Raw genomic sequence first — 21,831 nt, forward strand, 5'->3', positions numbered from 1 at the left:
ATTCCAGCTGTGTCTGTATGCAGGGCAGAGAGGTGGCACTGAGATGCCTCACTTTCCAAGTAGTTTTGAGGGTTCCAGTTGTCACTGTTACAGCCTGTAAAAAGCCTGCAATCATCTTATACGCGCATGTACACAAATAGCCTGAGAAACAACTCTGCAATCATTACAGCTGTGTGTTTCTCCACAGAAAATCTCGTCGATCTCGTCTGATCTCAGAAGCTAAGCAGGGTCGGGCCTGGTTAGTACTGGGATGGGAGACCTCCTGGGAATACCAGGTGCTGTAAGCTTTTTCCTCTCAGCTGTCATGAGCCCACTAGTCTTGCATTGAGCAGTGTGTCCAAACTTTTGACTGGTACTGTACATTACGTCCATATGAATGAAATAAAAATGTAAAAAAAAACAAAAATGTATACATATTCATAGGATCTAACGCAAATCACATATAAAAGATTTGATAAGAGAACTAGGTGTGCAGTTTTGTGATATCCCAAATCAACCCCCTAGCTATATACACAGTATATCATTAATGTGAGTTTTCATATTAATTTCATATCTTTTCTGGAAAAGAAAAATGACAGTGACACGGGCACTTTTCCCACCACATTCTGGCTTGCTGCGCCTTTGTGTGGCAAATGGGTGTAAATAGATTTGATAATGATTTCAGATGTGGAAATTGACCTGTGGGGTTAAGTGGTTACTTAATTGATTCCAATTAAAGGTGGTATGGTCCAGTGGGACGGGCTAAGTCTTTAAATGGAGGGGTTTTACACTGCCTAGGCAGTCAGAGAAGGGCTGTGGTGCCTTGTAGACCCAGTGATGTTTTTTGGTTATGTCATGAACTGAATCGAAATTCATAACAACACTCAGGAGAACACACCGTTAAGTTAAACCAAAACCAAAGTAATTTATTAAATCAACTTATGTACATAAATTAATCAAATAAAGCAAACAAAGAAACAGGGTTCTGTTGCTGGTAGAGAGAGAGAGAGAGACTGAGTAGGCCAGCTAGTTTCATAAAGGTGGGCCAACCCTCAGCCCAGGTGAACTCATTCAGCCTGATGATCTTGATCTGCTTGATACTTCCTGGAAAGAAAAGAGAACAAGGACAAGCAGGCCAACCAAGCAGAGCAATCACAGAAAGCCTCTTTTTCAACCACTGAGTAATTTCTTTGGTAAGAATGGAATTTCCTTGAGAAAAAACTGACTTGCCTGTAAACTCCTGATCTGTCCTGTAGCAAAACTGCACCCGCCCCAACGTTACTAGCATCAACATGGAGCTTAAAAGGTTTATCAAACTGCGGGGCAGCTAACACAGGCGAAGCACACAGGAGAGTCTTAACTGATTCAAAGGCTGACTGGCACTCAGGACACCAAAGGAACTTCACTTTTGCCTTAAGCAGGTCTGTCAAGGGAGCTACAATGGTGGAAAAATTCCGACAAAACCCACGATAGTAACCTGCCAGGCCAAGGATCCGCATCAGTTCTTTCTCGGTGTTGGGGACAGGGAATTGTTGAATTACCTCCACTTTGGCCTGAACCGGGCGCAACCCTTTTTTTGCACAGAAAGTCATCACAGTTAGTACAGAGAAGCAGTTTAATAATAAAATTACTGTTGAACATGGGATAAATATTATTCATTTTAACAGCAGAAGTTTATATGCAAACTTCCAAAGTATAAAAGAATATCTAACGCAGTTCAGAAAGCCTTTTAACATTATAGCCATCTCAGAAACATGGCTTAACGAAGAGAGAGGTACAGATTTTTTGCTTAATTTTATTAATAGAGGGAGCAAAATTGGAGGAGGCGTGGCTCTATTTGTTGACAAAGGCCTCACTTATAAGGTTGTGGACAATATGTCAGTAATCATTGATGATGTAATGGAATGCATTACTATAGAAATATGTATGAAAAAAAAGAAAAATGTCATTGTCAGTTGTGTGTATAGGAAACCTGGGTCGAACATTGAAATCTTTATAGAAAATATGGAAAGGGTATTCACTAAAGAAAAGCAAAAAGTCAAATATGTCTGTGGGGATTTTAACATAAACTTGTTGAATCCCAACAAGCATAAAATGATGGATGAATTTGTAGAAGCGATGTATAGTATGAGTTTATTTCCAACAATTACAAAGCCAACCAGAATAACATCTCACGGTGCCACTCTGATTGACAATATATTCACAAACAATATGGAGAGTAATACTTTAAGCGGATTATTAGTTAATGACATTAGTGATCATCTGCCTGTCTATGCGATTTATGAATGTAACTATAAAAGGAACTGGGAGTGTAATGAAGTTAAATACAGGAGAGTAAGATCTGAGGAATCTATAGTTGCATTTAGGAATGATTTAATTAATTATAATTGGAAAGAAGTTTGTGAAGAAACTGATGTTAATAAAGCATATGAATTATTTTTAGACATATGCAAAAACTGTCCAATCAAACAATGTAAAAGGTATATGGAATATATTAAATAATATTATTAGAAAAAGACAAACCAAACCAGGGTTAGGGTCAGTATGCCTTGATTTTTGTTGATTGTTTTGTTGTTTTATTTATTCTATTATTTCTTTCATTGTTTTGTATTTTATTTTATTTTTTTGTTGTTTTGTATTTTATGATGATGTGAAGAGGGGACAGGACTAGATAAGCTTTCTGCTTCCTCCTGTTCCCTCTCGAACATTATTATTTTGTGATATTTTATTTTGATGCTTTTCGATGGATTGTTATTGTTCGAGATAAAATCCAAATAAATAAAAAATGCTTGGCAGTAATGAAAGTTTAGCTCTCTGTAATACTCCTCCAACCAGCCTGCCTGCACCTTTTCACTGTAACTAACACACTGATAAATATTTACATCCTTATAGTTTGCCAATTAATTTAAAATAAAATTAATTTATTCAAATATGTGCTCCTGTAAATTGTGCACAAGGCAGCCGTTTCCCTTCATTACTCATGTGAAGTGTTGCAATCTCATAAAAATAGGCTCAAAAAACATTTTGAAGCATCTTTCGCTTTATGAAGGCATGACAACATGAATACAACAGTCACATAAATGACAGCAGGGAATATACAGTCCATCTATCATCAAACAAATAAAGATCTGCATCGTAATTTTCACACAAATAAGAGACAAAAATAGAGAAACACTAAAGACAATATGTGATCGTGAGTCACTTCAGACACAAATCAAAGTCTAAATATGATACAAATAGACAGCAAGCATCAAGACAAGAACTGAATTGCATTCTTCATTTTGACCTGACGTGGAAACAACAAACAAATAATAAAGTGGCCTTTTAAAAAAATAACAGCATGCAGAATCTCTGATATGTATACAGAATACAAAGCAAATATCTGTCGATTATCGTTTCCTCCGAATCGGGAGGTTATTGATGACTGCATGGGGGGTTTTCTGGGTTTTTTAGTTTTTGAACATGTCACACAGCAGCTTCTCCATGGGAGTGTTTCCAATGGTCCTGTGGAAGAACAGCAGCTCTATCCGCTCTGAGTTCACAAAACGCAAAGAGGGAAGAAGAAGGAGCAGCTTTCCAAACCTAAAATAAGAAAAACAAGAAACAGGAAATATTAAGAATCAATAAATTGCTGCAGTTAAATCTGTTATAAATCTTTTTTTAGTGGTAAATTTAAAGAAAAAATCCATCTTGAAACACTGTTGCACACTATCGATGCCACTTTGGACCCGTTTTGTTGTTTGGTGGTGTATTTTTTGGTGTATTATTTTAGTCCTGCACAATTATTTATAAAACAACATAATTTCAAGATAAATATGTGTGATGTTTGATAGCAGAAAGTTTAAATAATGATTCAACGATGTGACATTTTTTAGGTCCAATTCTGCCATTCTTTTGTGAGTTGAGTTTTCTTAAATTCAGTTTATAATGTGCAAATATACAGAACAGCAACAAACTACAATAAAAAGCACAGAAAGAAAGAAAAATTAAATAAAAAAGGGCAGACTCCATGATTTAGTATTAGTGCCCCTTCATCTCGAAACATAAGCTCCAAAAACTAAGGACTTTATATTTACTTTACCTGGTAAATTTTAAACAATTCTTTAATATAAAATAAGATTATTTGTGTCATGTAACATCCACAATAAACAGTTTTGTCATTTGTCCTTCAATATCAAACAATAAGAGTTTCATTATCATTCAAAAGAGAAATTAATTGCAGAAAAAGAAAAGACAGAAACTGATTTTTACTGTTAGATTTGAAGGAAAGGATTAGGACACTGAGTAAAGGGGTAATTCCCATTTTTACAGTTATTATATCTCATAGCTGAATTTAACAACGATTCAGTCACAGTGAACGCCACCAGTTAATAATGAGATTTAACAGAAGTGTTTAAAGGTGGATTTTTTTTGGTGTTATGTTAAGAGGCAGGATTTTACCTTGCGGGTTGACTGGGGTAGTGCGAGCGGATGTGTTGTCCCAGCATCACGTGAGACTGATCCTGCAGGTTCTCCACTTGTTCTGGATCTTTCAGACCGCGAGTCTCTGTGGACACAAAGAAACACCAACATGAGTCAAAATAATTAACACAAAAATGCTTTATTTATGATCTATCTGTAACTTTGTGGTAGGTTTTATGCATTCTGTGTTGATGTCTATGTGCATTTAATGCTTCATCTGGCTGCAAGATAAATGGCCTTTTGGGAAAGGCTAATTTAATAATGAAAGTAAAAAAAGGTCATAAAATATGTTGTACAAAGTAAAACTCTAATGCAACAATAGAGAAAATAAGTAAAATGATTGCATCATGAATATCAACATTGTGTTTAATAGTAATCTGCCTGGTGGAAGTGTTAGTTGCAGCTCCTCACCTGGTTTAAAGAGCACGATGGCCTTCAGGCAGGCGAACTCTGTGGGGTCGACGGCGAGGGCTTTGAAGCGGGTGAAGACCTCCTGCAGGAGGCGCAGGTCCAGACTGGTGTAGCTGGTTTTTCCCTGCATGCCGGGGCAGAGGTCTGGCAGAGAGAGCAGCGGGCAGCTGTCCAGCGGCAGAGACCACTGGATGGCACAGAGCAGGAAGAGCTCGCTCCACGCCTCCTCCAGCAGGATGACCTGGTGGGAGACGAAGAAGAGGAAGGAGGTGAATAACGTACTGAAATGATTCAGGAGCTCAGAAATGCAGCTTTGATTTTAGTTAAGTCAAAGGAGTTACGAACAAATATATGGGAGCTCATTCCTGCCAGAAAAATGACATATTTAGTCACACTTTTCCACCTAAAAATGAAAATGTATGATGAGTCAAAATTATGAGATATCCTTCAACTTTAAAAAAGAAAAATTATTTTTCTTTTTTTCCAACAATACATAACTGTTTTTTTCTCCTAGTGAGGATTCCACAGTTTTCAAAGCCAAAATAATTTTTAAATCAGAAAAGGTTTTAATGTTTCTTACTCTGTTGAACATTAAAAAAAAACCCTAACCCAAAATCAAGATATTTTACAGTGAAAATAGAGTGAGATGCTGTTACATGTGTTATGTTTCTATTTCTTTACATCATTTTTACAATTACAGTATTTCAGATCTTTAAAAAAAGAAAACAAGCTGAAGGACTGTAAGCTCCAGTACGCCTTAAATATATGAATAATATCTTCCAAGTAAAGACTGAGGAGAGGTGAGTCTCACCTGGTCTCTGAAGGGCAGGTTGGAAAACACCGGCAGGTTTTTGGCCCACTTCACCGACATAAAGAGGAGCCTCGCTGAGGTCTCGTACACGTTTTCTGAGCTGGACGGGTACAGAGCCATGTGGTACTCCGAGGACGCTCGCTCTGGCTCGTTGCTGGTCACGTCGATGTTCTCGTCCACTGAAACACAAATGACGAGTTTAGAATGACGAGTGCAAGAAGAGATGATCCCACTTCAGTTTGGTTCAGTTTATGTTCCGCTATCCAATCTGTGGTCGTTTTGTTATGGGTTTGGGTTGCATTCAATTTTGGTTATTTTCTCCTTAACTGTGCCACAACTGTCTGCATCCATTTATCGTGCAGATAATACAGAATGCTGAATGAGAACAGAGACAGGGGCAAAGTTTCCCACAAAATTGACAAGCTAACGGTCAGTAATGGATCAAATAGAGCAAAAGTAAAGCCTTGGGTCTATATGCCAGGTTTAGTCAAGTTGGATCTTAAAGACACGGGTGCAGGCTTGGTTCAATTGGTTCAAGTTCAGTGCAGAACTCTCGTTGCTGTTAACTAAATGTTAATATGTAAGCATGCTGACACACGAATAGTTGTAGATATTAGTCTCGTTAAATGAAACATAGTTCATTTTCCTTCCTGAAATCAGCGTATGTTTCACGGTGACCTCACTCTGTATTAGTAGGTGGAGATAAAAGCGTCACACATTTTGGATCAACCCCTCCACCCCCCCTCTCTCTCTACTGAATAATCCCCTCATGCATCATGTCTTGTCTTATCTCAGTAAAGTTGCGTTAACAATGATCCCATGGTCTTAAAATATCGGACTCCTGACAGGTTTGGATTGAACATCTGAGGTGGCCAACACTCATTAAAGTTGCACACTAAATTTAAAGTGAAACCTTTTTGTCTTATCTGAATTATTTGCCAGCTTTAGCTCTCAAATATCAAACCCTCCTCACCGTCTTCGGGCTCCAGCTTGGCGCAGGTCTCGGCCGTCATGAGGCTGGCCATGAAGCGGTGGTTATTCTGCGGACTGACGCAGCGCTGGGTGGCGACAGACGAGGTAATGGACATGGACGAGGTGATGTGGGGCCACGTGATGACAGAACCCCCCGAGGAGGAAGAAGAGGAGGAGGAAGAAGAAGAGGAGGAGGAAGTGGGCTCTCGTGTGGTGGCCAGGTGGTCCTTCTCAGGATCCACGTCGATGGAGTCCAGACGGACCTGAGCTGTGCTGCGGGGCTGCCTCTCGTTCTGCACGGCTATAGGGAGGATGAGGACGGGGAAGAGATGAAAGTAAAGATGAACAAAGAGGAAACCAAAAAGGGCGGGAAAAAAAGGCGCCAAGAAATTATATATGATCTCTATAGTTTTGATTTTAACTTCACACAGTTTCATAAGTGAACCTCTGCCTTTTAACATCCTCTGATGTTTTTTCTACATGTTAAATATAATTCCACACACTTACCATCTTTATTCATGCCCGCCTGCAGGCACTTCTTCAGCCGACATGCCTGGCACTGGTTACGATGAGCTTTGTCGACTGGACACATTCCTGTACCGGCCTGGCACCTGTAAACCCACAGTAATGATTTTAAAGGGAGAGTCGACTCAACAGTAACATAAATACCATACTGGATATTTCATTTATTTTCTCATTGACTGAAATGTATCTGAAATTCATTCTGATTTGTATGGAAATAAAAAAGCCATCTGTCAATAACTGCATGGAACATTTTGGACCATATGGACCTTAATCTTAACCCAGAACTTGAAATAAATGATAACCTAACCTTTTTTTTTAAATGACTTACAGTGAATTTAAAGATAGAATCTGTGATTTAAATGTAAACAAACAGCTCCACCACCAAAAACTTAAAAGATTATGTATATAATGATTGGAGCCAAAGTGACCGTCAGGACTTTATTAGACACACTGAACAACAACAAAATATTTAGTATTTAATGTTTGTGGTGCTTTTAAAGAGTAGTCTACATTTGTTAATATTCAAATAAAACATGTTTTTTCGGTTACGATTACTTGATAAATTCAATTAGTCAAATATTTATTTATGTGAATTTAAAGGAATATTGACAAAATTACAGTAGGAACAAAAAAAAAGTTACAAATCGCGCTTTTAAAGGTTCGATCTGTAATTTTTTTTAACCATAAATTATTACGGTTACACACAGAAGCCATCGTAAAACTGGACCTGTAGATGTAAAATAAGCATTTTTTTTTTTTTTTTCTGGTCATTATTGAAGAAAAAAAAATCTAGTTTACAAGAAATACTTTTAATCAGAATTAGAAAAGATCAATAATTTAGGTTTTGTTTTTAGTTTGTTGTTAGTCTTTGTCTTATGAGATCTGTCAATCAATTTGAGATCAATAACAGTTTCCAGTTATTTGAATTTTGATGTGTGACACTACACTTTTTTTTTTACACTTGGATCAAGAATTATGCCTTTAAGTGAACATGTATGGCAATTATTGTGTTATGTGACATTTATTGTCTAATATTATACAAAATATATGGATTTTGTTCCATATAAATTAAGTTAAAGCTTTGAAAATGTGTTGAATAAAAAGCTGAAAATTATGTCATCTTTACACTTTGAATGTGCCTCCGTTACCCATAATGCACTTCACCTTCACATGGGAACATTGTGTATCTTGACATCTGGACATATTAAATAGAAAAACCCAAAAGCTCAGACTGAAGTACAGATATCTGACATGAGAGTTGCTTCTTTGAACTTGCCTGTAAATGAGTCTCCTCCTCACGCTGCGTTTGAAGAAGCCGCTGCAGCCGTTGCAGGCGTAGATGCCGTAGTGTTTCCCGCTGCTGGTGTCGCCGCACACTTTGCAGACCAGGGCCGGGCTCAGAGCTTTTCCTGGAGCTGGACTCTTGGCTGTGAGTCAAACATGGTCACACACACACACACACACACACACATACACACACAGGAGCAGGTCAGTTAGTTGCCATTCATTTAACGTGGTATTGTTTCATACATGTGTGCCTGCCATCTGTGGCCGTGAGCTCCGTCTGCATGAAGCTCAGCGGGCCTCACAGAAGCACACGAGTCAATATTGCAACAGCCGTTCAGGACTGAAAATCTCATTTAGTGGATGATTATGAAATTTAAACAATAAATGGCTGGAGGCAGATTAACAACTAACACAAATGATGCAGGGATACTGAAATTAATCTAAATAAACCAATTAATTATAAATAAATTCAGATAGCTTTGCTTACAGTTATGTAATAAATATTTATTTTAACCTTGCACTGCTTTAATCAAGTATGTTTATTTTCAGAAAATGTGAACTTGAAGCTGCCAGCTCTTTGTTTTTATGTTAATCAGAAATGATTTATGCACATAGTCATGATGTTGTAATTTTACTTCATGCCTGTGTGGTTAAATATTAAACAGATAGAAACCACAAAACTGAGTATTTCAAATAGAAACACAGGCCCTGTTTGCATCCCAGCTCTCAGGCACCTGTTGCTCCTGAAGATCATAACACAGTAAAGCTCTCACCTCCTCTACTGTCGTCAGTCCCGCCACTCCCAGACGACTCCGTGGGCGAAGAGGACTGCATCATGGAGATCTTCGATAGGTGTTCTTCCATCATTTCTCACTTTAAAAAAAAATAACTCCTTGACTGATACTGAGACAAGACGATGTTGTTGTAAAGTGTTCCGCCTCCTCTCTGGGGTTCGGAAATATTCAAAATACAACGTCCAGGATCAAAATAGTTCAAGTTCCTCTTCAGTTTGTTGCAGCAAAGTGAACAAACGTGGGCCTCTGGTTGCCTCTCAGTGTGCAGATGGTAGGTTGAGTCCCCTGCAGAGCCTCTACAGTGTGGAGATGCAGATGGGCTTGGGTCCAGCCATGAAGCTCACACTTGTTGCAAGTCAACAGGTTGCGTGTGCTCTCACAGGCCGTCGGGGTCCGTCACTGTCTGTGGGTGCTCCTCCGTGGCAGCTCCTCAAAAGGGAGCCATGTGGGGGGGGGGGTTGAGGGGAGGATTAGCCCCAAGCGCTGTGTAAGCAGCATGCTTATTTGTCATACTCTTAATCTTTACTGTGCACCTACTGGATCAATCAGTCACATTGCCAGAACATTGGTTTTGCTGCTCAGATGCGGGTTTCCTCCTCGTCGATAGTACAAACAAAAACAGGAGAGGAACGAGGAAAAACCAGCAACGGCGACGACTGCTAAAACTCAAGCAGAGAGGAGTTGTAACTTTAGACCCATCCAGCTTCGTCTCCTCTGTCCACCAGGGCATCCATCAGTCAACACTCCTCTTCGGTATCTGCGTTTTAAAGGGACGATTACATGAGGCGCACATTATTATATTTACCAGCCTCTTCAATTTGTATTTCCTCCTCCTTTCCTTTAATTCTTTTTTTTTTTTCTCTGAAATTACAGCTCCATTTCCCCCCTTGCTGTATATTTGATCTGTGTGATTGCCTCCCATTCATAATGACTCCCAGTGTTTGCTCAGGAGCTGCCTATTAACTCCCATTTCGGTCTTTTTTTGACAAACTAGAGATCATCCGCTTCCCCTCCGGCCGACAGGAGAATGGGTCACAGAGGGGAATAATAGAATTTTGAATGGCTGATATTTTGGTCGGCACTAATTTAGCTCATTCATGAGGGTCTCCCATGTATTATTAAGAAGGTGGAATCATCATACATGTTCCATTTACATAGGTGGAGCTATTCGGCTGCAGCAAACAGGAGACTGAGGGACCAGAGCAAGCCGGGAACCACTGTACAAAACCTTTAGGGAGAGAATATGAAATGTGCAGCCTTGTAATCACATTCGAAGGGAATTGACTTGTTGTTTACCAAAAACGTCAGACAATCTGGGGCTAAATTAAAAACACTGTACTTTATTGCTATGATTAAGACCAGAGAGGCATCAAAAACAAAAGCAAAGCAACCATTAAAACACTATTTCCTTTTATCTTTGTAAAAAAAAGTCTATAGAGGAACAATCATGGAGGATCCCTTTTAAAAGCACAGGGTTCTCAGTTCAGTTCAAAGCAGGTGTTGAGCAGGCTTTCTGCTGTTAATGACGGTACGATCGTGGTTTAACGTTAGTGCAACTTTCTGCTTGTTTTCATCGTTTGTTTCTTCACACAGTTGAATGATTCAAGTGAATGATCTTAATGTGAAGAGGACGCGAGCTGCCACGTTTCTGACATCTGTGCGCTGGCATCCGCACTGACTCTTTGTTGTTGTTTTTCTGTTTGCTGTTTGTTCTGTGCTCGTAACACGTGTTAGTAACTGCACCCATGACTGATCATAGACTGGACATATGAACGCTTAATTAATTCTTTTTTCTTTTTTTTGTTACTGCTTGGCAGAGGAACAAGCTGAAAGCTGAAACATCTGACATGTTTTTTGCTGCTTAAATCTGACACACAGTATCATTAAAGTTCATTAGGAGTCATGTTTCTTGCTACCTGATGAATGTAAGTCCAACATTTAATCTGATTTTAGGTCTGGTTTTTGTTTTAAGTCATTCCTGAGAAAAATATCAAGCCTAAGTTGCTACCATAGATTGTATATAAAGATGGACATAAGGAGGTGTGACGTCACCCACTGATTTTCACTGGAGCCGGTTCAGGTTTGCAGCTCATGGTTGGCGCCTTCTTTACAATTTGGAGCCAAAACTTTCCATATAAGGAGTTTTCTTTAATGTTCTGGAAACATGCCCGGCTGCATCGGACCCAAGCTAACGCTACCATAATTCTTGTATGTGCTACCATGGCCGTAGCTACCATTGAGGACACCGAGGTCATGTCCTCGGTATTTTTTTCTTGAAGTTTTGTTTAATTGTGAAGTGAAAATAGCCGACGAGACAATTGTCCTTGCATCAACGGACCGTCATGTGACACATACTTGAAGATTCCGCTGCCATGTCAAAACGAAAGTATCCGGCTATAGCCAGCGGTGGAGTGAAGCCTTGAAATCGCCAGAAATATGTTGTCTACATTTGTGAATTGGACTTGACCCGATTTTGCAAACTGTTCATTCATTGGATGAGCCCTTTTCTCCCTTTCCCAGCAGGCCGTGCTTCATTCCACATTTTAAGAACAAACTAAGAAAATAATATATTGCAGTTATAATTTTTAAATATACAACCATGGAAGTTGTAGAATACTGAAATAGGAGTTGATTTAAGTTGCACAATTGGAAATGATAAGAAAGAACCGGACCACAAGAATGACCATGATTGAGAAATGCACAGCAAGAAAGCAGTATAAATCCATCATGGATTAAACCCAACAGTCATATAAATTGTAGTCTCATTTTTGACCTCGTTATTTGAAAAATCCTGGCTACGGTCTTGTGTGCTACATATGTCTGACTCAAAGTCTGTTTGCTTTTTAAAGTGCCATATAAATAAAATAAACTTAACACATGGGTGTTTACATATTGTAATCAAGTTATATTAACCTCACAGAAATATTGCAACAATAGTCCGACTCGGAGCCAGGGAGAGCTACAGGTGTCAATCACAGCTGTCAATCAACACCCACACAGCTGTCATCAAATCTTAGGAAAGGAACAATTACTTCCTTTCATAAAGAAGTAATTGACCACCAGCACATTGAGTGACTGAGACCATATTGACTATTTTAGAACTTTTTGAATGTGAGTTAATTGGAGACAGGGATTGTTTGGAGCCAGCATCTAGCAGCTATAAGTGGCATTTCATTTTAAGGAACTCAAACCGTGGTAATTGCCATTTATTTGCAATATTAGGTGTTCAACATTATTCAGCTGCTGGTCTCTTAACTTTGTCTGCCTGCTCTTTTAGTGCTGGGCAGGTAGTAAACCTTTGTATCACAGATTGATGCATAAGCTGTTTTAGGTTCAGTCTTGTGGGTCAGAAAACCAAAAAGATGAGCTTAAAGACTTAAAGAGAGGTAATCTGTAGAGTTGGTAATAATTGTCACTACTATATAATACATTCATTATAATGTAAAAAATATCAATATTCAAGTTGTGCTTTCATCCACATAAAAACACATTTAAAGGATTTATGTTGAACATTTTTGTTCTTTATTTACTAATCTGTATATTTTGGGGGAAAATGTAAACAACTGTCCTCTGACGGTTTCATTGCCGTTAAACTCTAAGTAGGAAATTTGCTTGGGGAGCAAATTTAATGTTGATGTCAGCGAGTTCAAGCTCCACAATAACAAGGGGCCCGACCATAATTGTTAAAACAAAGTGGAAAGCAGTTAAGTAGATTAGAGTTCGACCACATTTTGTCTGCCTGGGCACCAGCCGCAGTCAACACAAGACTGAGGGGGGGAAGAAACACAATTAGCTCAAAAGATTAAAAGAGCAGTGAAGACACACTTCTTGTGGGCATCTTTAGCCATATGGTGGCTACTCTCTTCATCCTTGGCCACCACACTGTTGACCTTTGTAAGATTTACCAGTTAATTAGTCTTCTGGGGTCAAAGCTGTGCAGGCTGTCTGCACGGATCCACACACTGATTACTGATGTGGATATGGAGACATTTATCTCTCAAAAAAGGGCCAGAAAACACATTAGGTATGGTTCCAACCATCGCTTTTGTGCATTGTTTTGCATTTGTGGCTAAAAACTTGATATTCAAACATTATAGCTCATAAACAGCTTTGATATTGTTGTTTTGCAGATGGCTAAGGTGGACAAGTTGGCATATTCTGAAACAGACGATGAGATAAAGACTCAAAATTCATTTACACTTCTTTATTGTGGTACCTGCTTGTGTTTCCTCCACTGTAGACCTACAATTTATGTCATGCTGCCACTGGCTGTTTTGGGCCTCCACTCCACCAGAAAATAATAATAATAATAATAATAATAAAAAAGTAAAGAATATAGATGTTTTATCTCTGGTTTGAGGCCCTAACATCTGAGAAAAACACCACACAGTGAACATAACTCAGAAAAGATAATAATTTTTAAAAAACAGCATTAAAAGGTCCTGGTCTATCAAAGTTACTGGTGCTCAATTAATCCTGTCACATCCTCTTAAATATTTTCATGTGAAGTCAGTTGATGGAAACACTGATTCACATTTTATTTCAAATCGGTTTTATATACATCCATAAGATTTCTTTCATGTTAAGTTTTTGCACCCTGATCATGAGGAATACTTCATTTAAACTGTATCTGTTATTATTTGAATGAAAATCTAACTTTTTGAATTTTAAAAGGTCCTAAGTTAATTAATCCTGTCACATCCTCTTAAATATCTTCATATAAAGTCAGCTGATGGAAACACTGATTCCCATTTTATTTTTATATATGTATAAATACAGAAACGTTATTGCACGTTATTTACTTTGATGTAAAAAAAAATGTCCCCAGACTGTACATAATATACCAGTTATGATAATATTTTACATATAAACTTATAATTCAGACAGTGACTGCAGTGCAATCAGACTTTCTATAACCGATACCTTAGAAATATTCTTCTTATCAAGAGTTAAAAGCCTCAGAAACAGCATTTAAAACCAACGGACTGACTAGTGTCTGTTGAGTCACTCCTTCATTTATTATGCAGCTTTAATTTACTTATAATGTGCTGATGGTGCATTTTAATATCTTATGAGCAAAAGGACCTCATGAGTGGATGGCATTATTGCTTTATTATTTATTGAAATCACCTGCGTTATCCATTCAAATAATGTGAGCTCTGCAAAATAAATGTCAGGGTTGAAGTTCAAGCCCTCGATTACTAACCTCAGTTATGATTACTGGAATTATTTAAAGAAGGTTTTCCTGCAGCTTTTTCTCCTGTTTGTTATAAAGCCGAGCATTTTTCAACCTTTAGTCTTTATAATCAGTCTTCATCTCACTGGAGTCACTGATACACATAATTAACATGTTCAAGAGTGCATTGCTTACAGTAGGATGCACTATTAAAGAGCACTACTGAGGCTGCAAAAATTAAAATAAACTTTTTTATTTTAGAGAAAAGAAAATGTTTCTGCTGATTAAAAGGTCTGCAGATCATTTAGTGGCAACTTCTGTAGTTTGAGTCCAGTTGGGGTTGTTTGTTGTCATCTCTCCTTTCTCTCACCTTATTTAGTTTCATCTGTTTTCTGCAAAAAATGCCAGAAAAATGCCAAAATTCAAACACTAAATAACAATCATGAAGGTAATGATTTTAGTATGTGTAGTAGCAATAATATTTAAAAATGCTTTATATCACAATGTTATAAATCCTTAAAAGGATCCCCGACTATTAAGACTTGTAGTTTCAGATTAGATTAACATTGTCCTCAACTATATAAATGTGATTTAAAAACACTCTTAGTGTCTCAATTTTTCATAAAATTGGAAAAAATCCTTTAAATCGTAGGTCGCCATTGTTGTTTACGTTGCAATGCAGTCTGGGTAGTGATGTCAAATGGTTGCAGCGGTCTTCAGTCCCAGAGATAAAAATGTCTGCTGTTCAGCTTTTTTAAATTTCAACCTGAGCGAAGCAATGAGGAGGACAACACAGAAGACATTATTAAGACATTAAAGCATCCAGCAACACCCGTTAGCTTTTTTAACAGCTGTGGTCGACTAAATGCATCAAACGCATCAGGACCGAAGTGGCGAGAACACAGCGGCCGGTCTTTAATGAATGAATGAATGAATGAATGCCTTTATTGTCATTGCATGTTCACATACAATGACATTTACTGTCTCTCATAAAAGAAAAAAACGGTTTCCATTGACTCTGCTCAAACATACACTCACATAAAATAGAATAACTGTCAAATAAGGTAAAATATGATAATAAGGTGCTGTAAAAAGGAAAAGTGAATTTGTGTCTTCTCGCGTAAGAAGTTGTATTCATCCACTATTTCTCTTCTTATTGGTAGAGGAGAGCTTCCCTTCACTTCCCTTGTTTCATTTCGACTGGAAATTACAACCAAAAGCAGCACAGTCGCCTCTCTAATGCGACCATTTATTGTCATCAACCCAGAGTTCATTGAACATGTATTGGAATGGCAGCCTCCATATGTCAAAATATGTATTAAACATTGAGGATTTTTGAATAATGAAAATATTTAATGTGCTTCTAACAACATGTTTTAGTAGGAGAGGGTAATTATAGTGTATTAAGGCATATATGTCTTAATAGGCAGGGTTCTTTGTTCCTTTGTCTCTGTGTTAACATGGTTTCAAAATGTCTGATGCTAACAAACAAAGAGACAAACACAGAAATGGGACCAAATAAAAGTTGAAATGCACACATGCACACACTCATATTACACAGTAGATCTTTAAAAGCAACAGACAAACATTTTTGCAAGTCATTGCGTTGGTTCCTTCATTAAGATGGCTTATTTCTCCTGAAGACACCTGCTGTAGAGGTGTGAGGTTGTTGAGCTGCAGATCAGATCTATGTTTAGAAGGTGACTCCGCCACTGAGATGAGCGGCTGCAGCCAATCGCAGCATCATAACCGTTTACATAATAATATTAAGCTGCGGTACACGTTGTCAAAATGAATTTTAGGTGAAGACTTGCTTACACGAGCAGGCCATAGATTATGCCAAGACAAATAGATTAGCATGGGAGCAGCCTAATATTGGAATTCAAAGAATGATTAGAGGAGCTGTTACGTCATGACTTTAATGACTCGACGTCGTACCAGACTTTAAAAAAACAAGTCTGAGACGAGACAAACCGTCATCGACTGATCCTCGTCTGAAAAAGCTGCCGCCTCTGTTTGGCTGTTTATTGTCACGTGCAGAAAAAATCAAACCTGAAACACAAACTCTCACATTTTTAACATCAATAATACAAAATAAAGCATATTAGTAACATCAGCATGCTGGTGATATAAATCAGTTTCAACTAATTCTGCTGAAATGATCCTTACAGCAAACTTAATCTGTACTCCAAATGTCATTTTTCTATTGTTTCATTGTTTTTTGGGTTTTTCCCCCAACTTTTTAATATATGTTGCCAACAAACACAATGAGTTTTACTGTAATCTTGTTTGACACCAGAATAATGGAATTATAACTTCATAAACTGATTGATTGTTTTTGTTAATTAAAGTCAAATATTTGCTGGCTGCACCTTCAAAAATAATAACATTTGCTTGCTTTTCATTTGTCATATTTGTTTTGGATTGATTACTTTTTTGGATTTTGTACAAAATAAACTCAACAAAATATTTGTGTCAGTAAATTTCCCCAAAACAAAAGAACAAAAATCTTTTTTGTAGCCCTGTAGGGATGAAAACAGTTTCCAGCTGTAAAAACACGACTTGTGTTGCATTTACTGATCGATGAACGATGATTTACTTTGTGGAATTCTTGTTTTTCATTTATAGTCGTGATATAAATGCACAGTGTTCATTTTGGATGCTGCAGAACTTACTTACTTATTGATATGAAAACTATAAAGAAAACAGTCACAGCTGAGCATTTTCTTGTCACTTCTGACCATAAACACATGTTTTGTATGAATAAGTAAATGAATGAAGTTTCAATCATTGTATCATGCACACAACCAGGGTGCAGACTTCAGGGGAGCCTTTTTACTCTCAGTAAATTTCACCAAAACAAAAGTTGTGTTTGAAGTCCAATCAGCTGACTCGTGTTGCATTTACTGAACAATGGGCTTAAAATTGGTGCAACATTGATCGTATCCTTCCTTGGAAATGAGGGAGAAAGACGAATCATGTTCTATGAACCAGAGTTGATGGTCGGCATTGTATAACCCCTAAAAGATTGAAGCGCCCGTCATATTCTTATTTACACGTTTACAGATTTTTTTTTTTAGTTATGTATGATACTGTAATGGCCGGCAAGAGCTGACATTATACATGAATGAATTTATTATCAAAGAGGAGTGCAAAAGTTCAAAGTGCAGAAACTTCGTTGGAGAGTAACTTTCTGTCATTTCAGACCTGACTAAAACAGTTTGTTGTTCTTTTGCCAATTTTACCATTTTATTTAATACATTATCTCACTTTCAATCAAATTGCTTTATTACCGTTTTATGTATTTATCTATCAAACTGCATATTTCATGATCGATCCCCTTCTTCTTACAGTTATTACTCTAATTATTATTATAAGTATTGATTTATCACTTGATTATGTGGCACTAATGGACCTCCATATACTTCAAGTGTTGTCATAATTTTTTGTTTTAAATCATAAAAACGTCTCTCTGTTATCACATTACAACACACCTGATTACATCACCGCCGGCCACGCATATTAAAGAGGATAAAAGAATACACGCACACACACACACACACGGAAGGAGAGTGTTACCATGGATCATGAAGGAAACTCAAGGAGGAGTGTGGAGATGAAGGAGGGAGGAGGAGGAGGGGGATGGGGGGGGGGGTTGTTAAATCTGATCTGGCCAGTGCTGACGACGGCAGTGTGGCTGCGTCCTCACATCAGGCCTGCATCGCATCACTGTGTGTGTGTGCATGTGTGTGTGTGTGTGTGTGTGTGTGTGTGTGTGTGTGTGTGTGTATGTGCGTGTGTGTGTGTGTGTGTGTGTGTGTGTGTGTTATATAACAGGTTGATAAATCTGCCTTTGGGATCTGACAGTGGCAGCTGAGCCTCTTACCTATGTGTCAGGTGTGTCAGGTGGAAAGCTCTGACAGCAGATCTTCATCTTCCACATCATGCAGCTAAGTGAGCGCTGAGCTGAACGGACACATTAGACCGTCAACATAAACTTTATTTAAGAGACGGTCGGTGATAAATGATGCCCTCTTGCACTGCTTCTGGTTGACTTTTCTGTTTTTAAGGAATACACAAAAAATACATTGTTGATCTTTGAGTATTCATAAGTCTGTCAAACACTTTTGATTCATGATGAGGTATTGTGAAAGATGACCAGATTTCCCTAAAAAGTTCTGCGTATATTCACCGTCCTCTGAGGATGAATCCTTTGATCTTTCCTCAAGCACCAACATCAGGTCAAATGTTTCACTTCTGCACACAAAATATCAAAATGTGACGGTCAGATTGACATTACGGGACATGTTCATGCTTCTCGTTAAGGTAATTAGGTTTTATGAGTTCTTTGTAGACTTGCTGATCAGTAGAAGCACTAATCTTCCACCCCCAAAACTAGCTTCAACCCCCCTCTCTAACAAGGAGCTTTGACTCCAGCCACAACAACAAGGTGAATTAAAGGCAGAGATTTAAAAAAAAAAAAAAAAAAAAAAAGTACAATGTGCATGCATGCATGAATGTGATTTGCAAATTTCATGGTGACCTCTCCAATAGATGGTGAGATATTTTGTTCAAAAGCACAAATCTGAACCTTTTTTGTGTTGGTGTTTGTTTGAATTGAAATCATGTTTAGAGGCCTGAAGAGGTAAAAATGTGACAGTAAATAAAAAGTAAACAGTAATTCACAAGAAGAAAAATTCAAATTAGAGGAAAGTCTGAGAAAAATAACTTAATTTTGTGCAGCAGAATTGTGTTTACTGCTTTCTTATTATCTTAATAATCTCATGGTCCCGCCCTGCAGGTGAGGAACATCTGCACCAGAGGAAAAAGTCAACTTTGAATGTCTTCTTATGCCAGTCCATCAAGTAGATGTTGAGATCTTTCATTGCCCTGCTTGGGATGCTTGATTAAATTCAGTATCTGTATAAACATTATTGGCAGTCCATCTGATAGGTGTTGAGACATTTCCACCACAAACTGACTCTGCCTTGAGCCACACTGTTCCTGAAGGCAAAAAAGGTTTAAAAGGTTGAATCACAACAAGGACATCCAGGTCCTGTGCCGCTGTTTGTCTCCTTTAACTGCTGAACACCATTGATGTTGAGGTTGCATATCTGTTTTGCAGCTGGTTTTAATTATTAAATTTCCCCTTTTTATTTTTTACACGTTATATTTTTATTGTTTGACAGTGGTCACTTTATGTTCAACACGACTATTCGACTCTTCCTCTTATTTTCAAGTGATCAAAGCCATTAACACAACATGCCAGGTAGGTTTATTGAGGTTTATGTGATGCCTATCTAAACTATTGTACTGTTGGTTTTAATACACAGCAACTCTCATTTATTTCCCAAATGTTCCTGCTGACAATGGTTGACACTAAAAACAGTTCCAACAGTAACACGCAGATTCTTCTGGGTGTGTAAATCTGTCCTCAGGGAGATAAATGTAGGATATAAAGAGGTAAATATTGAAGCTTTGGACCGACAACATTATGAAGGAATCTCTTAATGAGCAGTATGAACAAGAGGAAAGATTACAGCAAGGAAAATGTCAGTCTTTGACAGATTTGAAAAATGGGTGAAACTGTCCTTTAATGATCTATTTATTAATCTTTATCTTTTTATTGTTTGACTGTGGTAATTTAATTATTTGTTTTATGTCTTCGGTGTGGTCATGTTCTGCCCTGAGGTTTCCAGTGTTCCTATCTTAAACAGACCACTTTAAAATGACAATAAAGTCTTTTGAATCTCCGATATCTAAAATTCCTGGCGTGTCCCGGGGCAAATGGAGCCTGGCCTGCCGTGTGCATCCAGCTCTCTCTGTCCTGACCTAGATCTCTGACAGTAAACAGCTGCTTCCTAAAGCGACGTCGTGCTGCCATCAGCAGAACGGCCCGGAGAGATAAATGTCAGCTTGCACCTCGGCTGAGCCTCTTGATGCAGCTCAGGGCCCCGCGGTTTGTTTAGGAGATCCACAGACACTTAGCTGCCAACTGCTGCTGCTGCTGCTGCTGGTGGCATTGTTATGTTTTTTTGTTGTTGTTTTGTTTTAATTAACACCGTTTGCATTCAAAGCACACAATAGACAAAAAAACCTATAATGAGAACGCTGCCCGAAACAGGGGCCTCGTGTCCGCATCAGTGAATATGAAGTGTATTTGACTGATGGAGAACAAAAAGCCTCAGTTATGTGTCTGAAGGTGAAATCTTTGATGACTATAAGCCGAAGTTGAAATCATGTCACCATGCAGCTGGTTTACAGGAAACAAAGGATATGCAGGAGGTAAAAAAATCCAGAATTTTTTTTCAACATTGTGCAAAATCAAACATATATAGTCATGATATAAATGCACAATGTTTATTTTGGATGCTGCAGGACTTATTTTATTAAGAAGTGTTTGATATGAAAACTACCAAGAAAAAAGCTTTTAGCTGAGCTTTCTTGTCCCGTCTGACTATGTACAGTCTGACTCATCGAGATATGTGTTGAGTTTTGTATGAATAAGTAGATAATTAAGTTGTTATTATTATATCACGCACACAAATAGGGTGCGGTCTACAAGGGAGCAAGAGGGAGCATGATTTCTGTAATTCTGGGGGATTTCTAAAGTATTGACAATATTAGCATTTGGGCGATTCATGATTATCTCACTATAATAAAGAAACTGCCATACAGGCTATTCTTTGCATCACAAGGCACAAAATCAATATCACAAACTTATTCTCTTTAACTCAAAAATCAGAAAACCCCCATGCTGAAAGAAAAGTGAGCTCCCCTGAAAGCTGCAGGATAGTTCTCACCCTGCTCTATGCCTACATCGGCTTAGGAGATGCCACAGAAGTCATATAAGCCAGATCCAGAGTGCTGTATATATATATATATATATATGTTCAAACAACACAAATGTCTAAAACAAAAGACACAAATTAGTACAGTTTAATGCCAGATAAATCCGAATGAATAGTTAAATTATCTGTTTTCACTCTTCAGAAAGTTAGAAAAACTTAACTAATCAAAACTGAACAAATATTCCTATCAGCATATTTTAGGGGTTTGGACACATTTCATGGAAAGACGATACTCTGAAATCAAAGACAATCATGTCTGAATGTTTTTGAGAGTGCTAACCTCAAACACCTGGAGGAATTCAGAGCCATACTTCAGTTTATTATTCTAAAATATGTCCTCATAATCAACTTTTAAGCCAATGAAGGTTGCTAAACAAGCAACTAAATTAATAGAAATCAGCTCTTGGTGGTTATTTCTTGAGTACAATTTGTAAATGAATGTTTTTAACAATGCAGACATAAAGTACACACAATACAGCTCAACAGTGAATCACCTTAAGAAGATTTAAATAATCCTTTTGAATGTCAACAGCTGTCAAAGAGTAGGATTTAAAAATACCAGGT

General features: G+C 37.9%; 2 protein-coding genes across 2 annotated transcripts in view; both read right to left on the reverse strand.

Moving 5' to 3' along the window:
* slc22a18 (solute carrier family 22 member 18) overlaps nucleotides 1-21,831 on the reverse strand; it is a 200,523-nt gene that overhangs the window by 158,831 nt on the left and 19,861 nt on the right. The gene's annotated exons all lie outside the window — the stretch shown is intronic.
* Nucleotides 3,429-8,554, reverse strand: LOC133978571 (photoreceptor-specific nuclear receptor-like). Its single transcript, XM_062416839.1, has 8 exons — nucleotides 8,436-8,554; nucleotides 7,142-7,245; nucleotides 6,781-6,935; nucleotides 6,636-6,702; nucleotides 5,663-5,841; nucleotides 4,852-5,092; nucleotides 4,420-4,525; nucleotides 3,429-3,561 (listed from the first exon to the last, which is right to left on the reverse strand). Exons 2-8 carry the CDS (start codon nucleotides 7,224-7,226, stop codon nucleotides 3,429-3,431), a joined length of 966 nt encoding a protein of 321 aa, XP_062272823.1. The 5' UTR covers nucleotides 7,227-7,245; nucleotides 8,436-8,554.

The sequence above is a fragment of the Scomber scombrus genome, chromosome 1 (assembly GCF_963691925.1).
Source record: "Scomber scombrus chromosome 1, fScoSco1.1, whole genome shotgun sequence".
NCBI classification, from domain to species: Eukaryota; Metazoa; Chordata; class Actinopteri; order Scombriformes; family Scombridae; genus Scomber; species Scomber scombrus.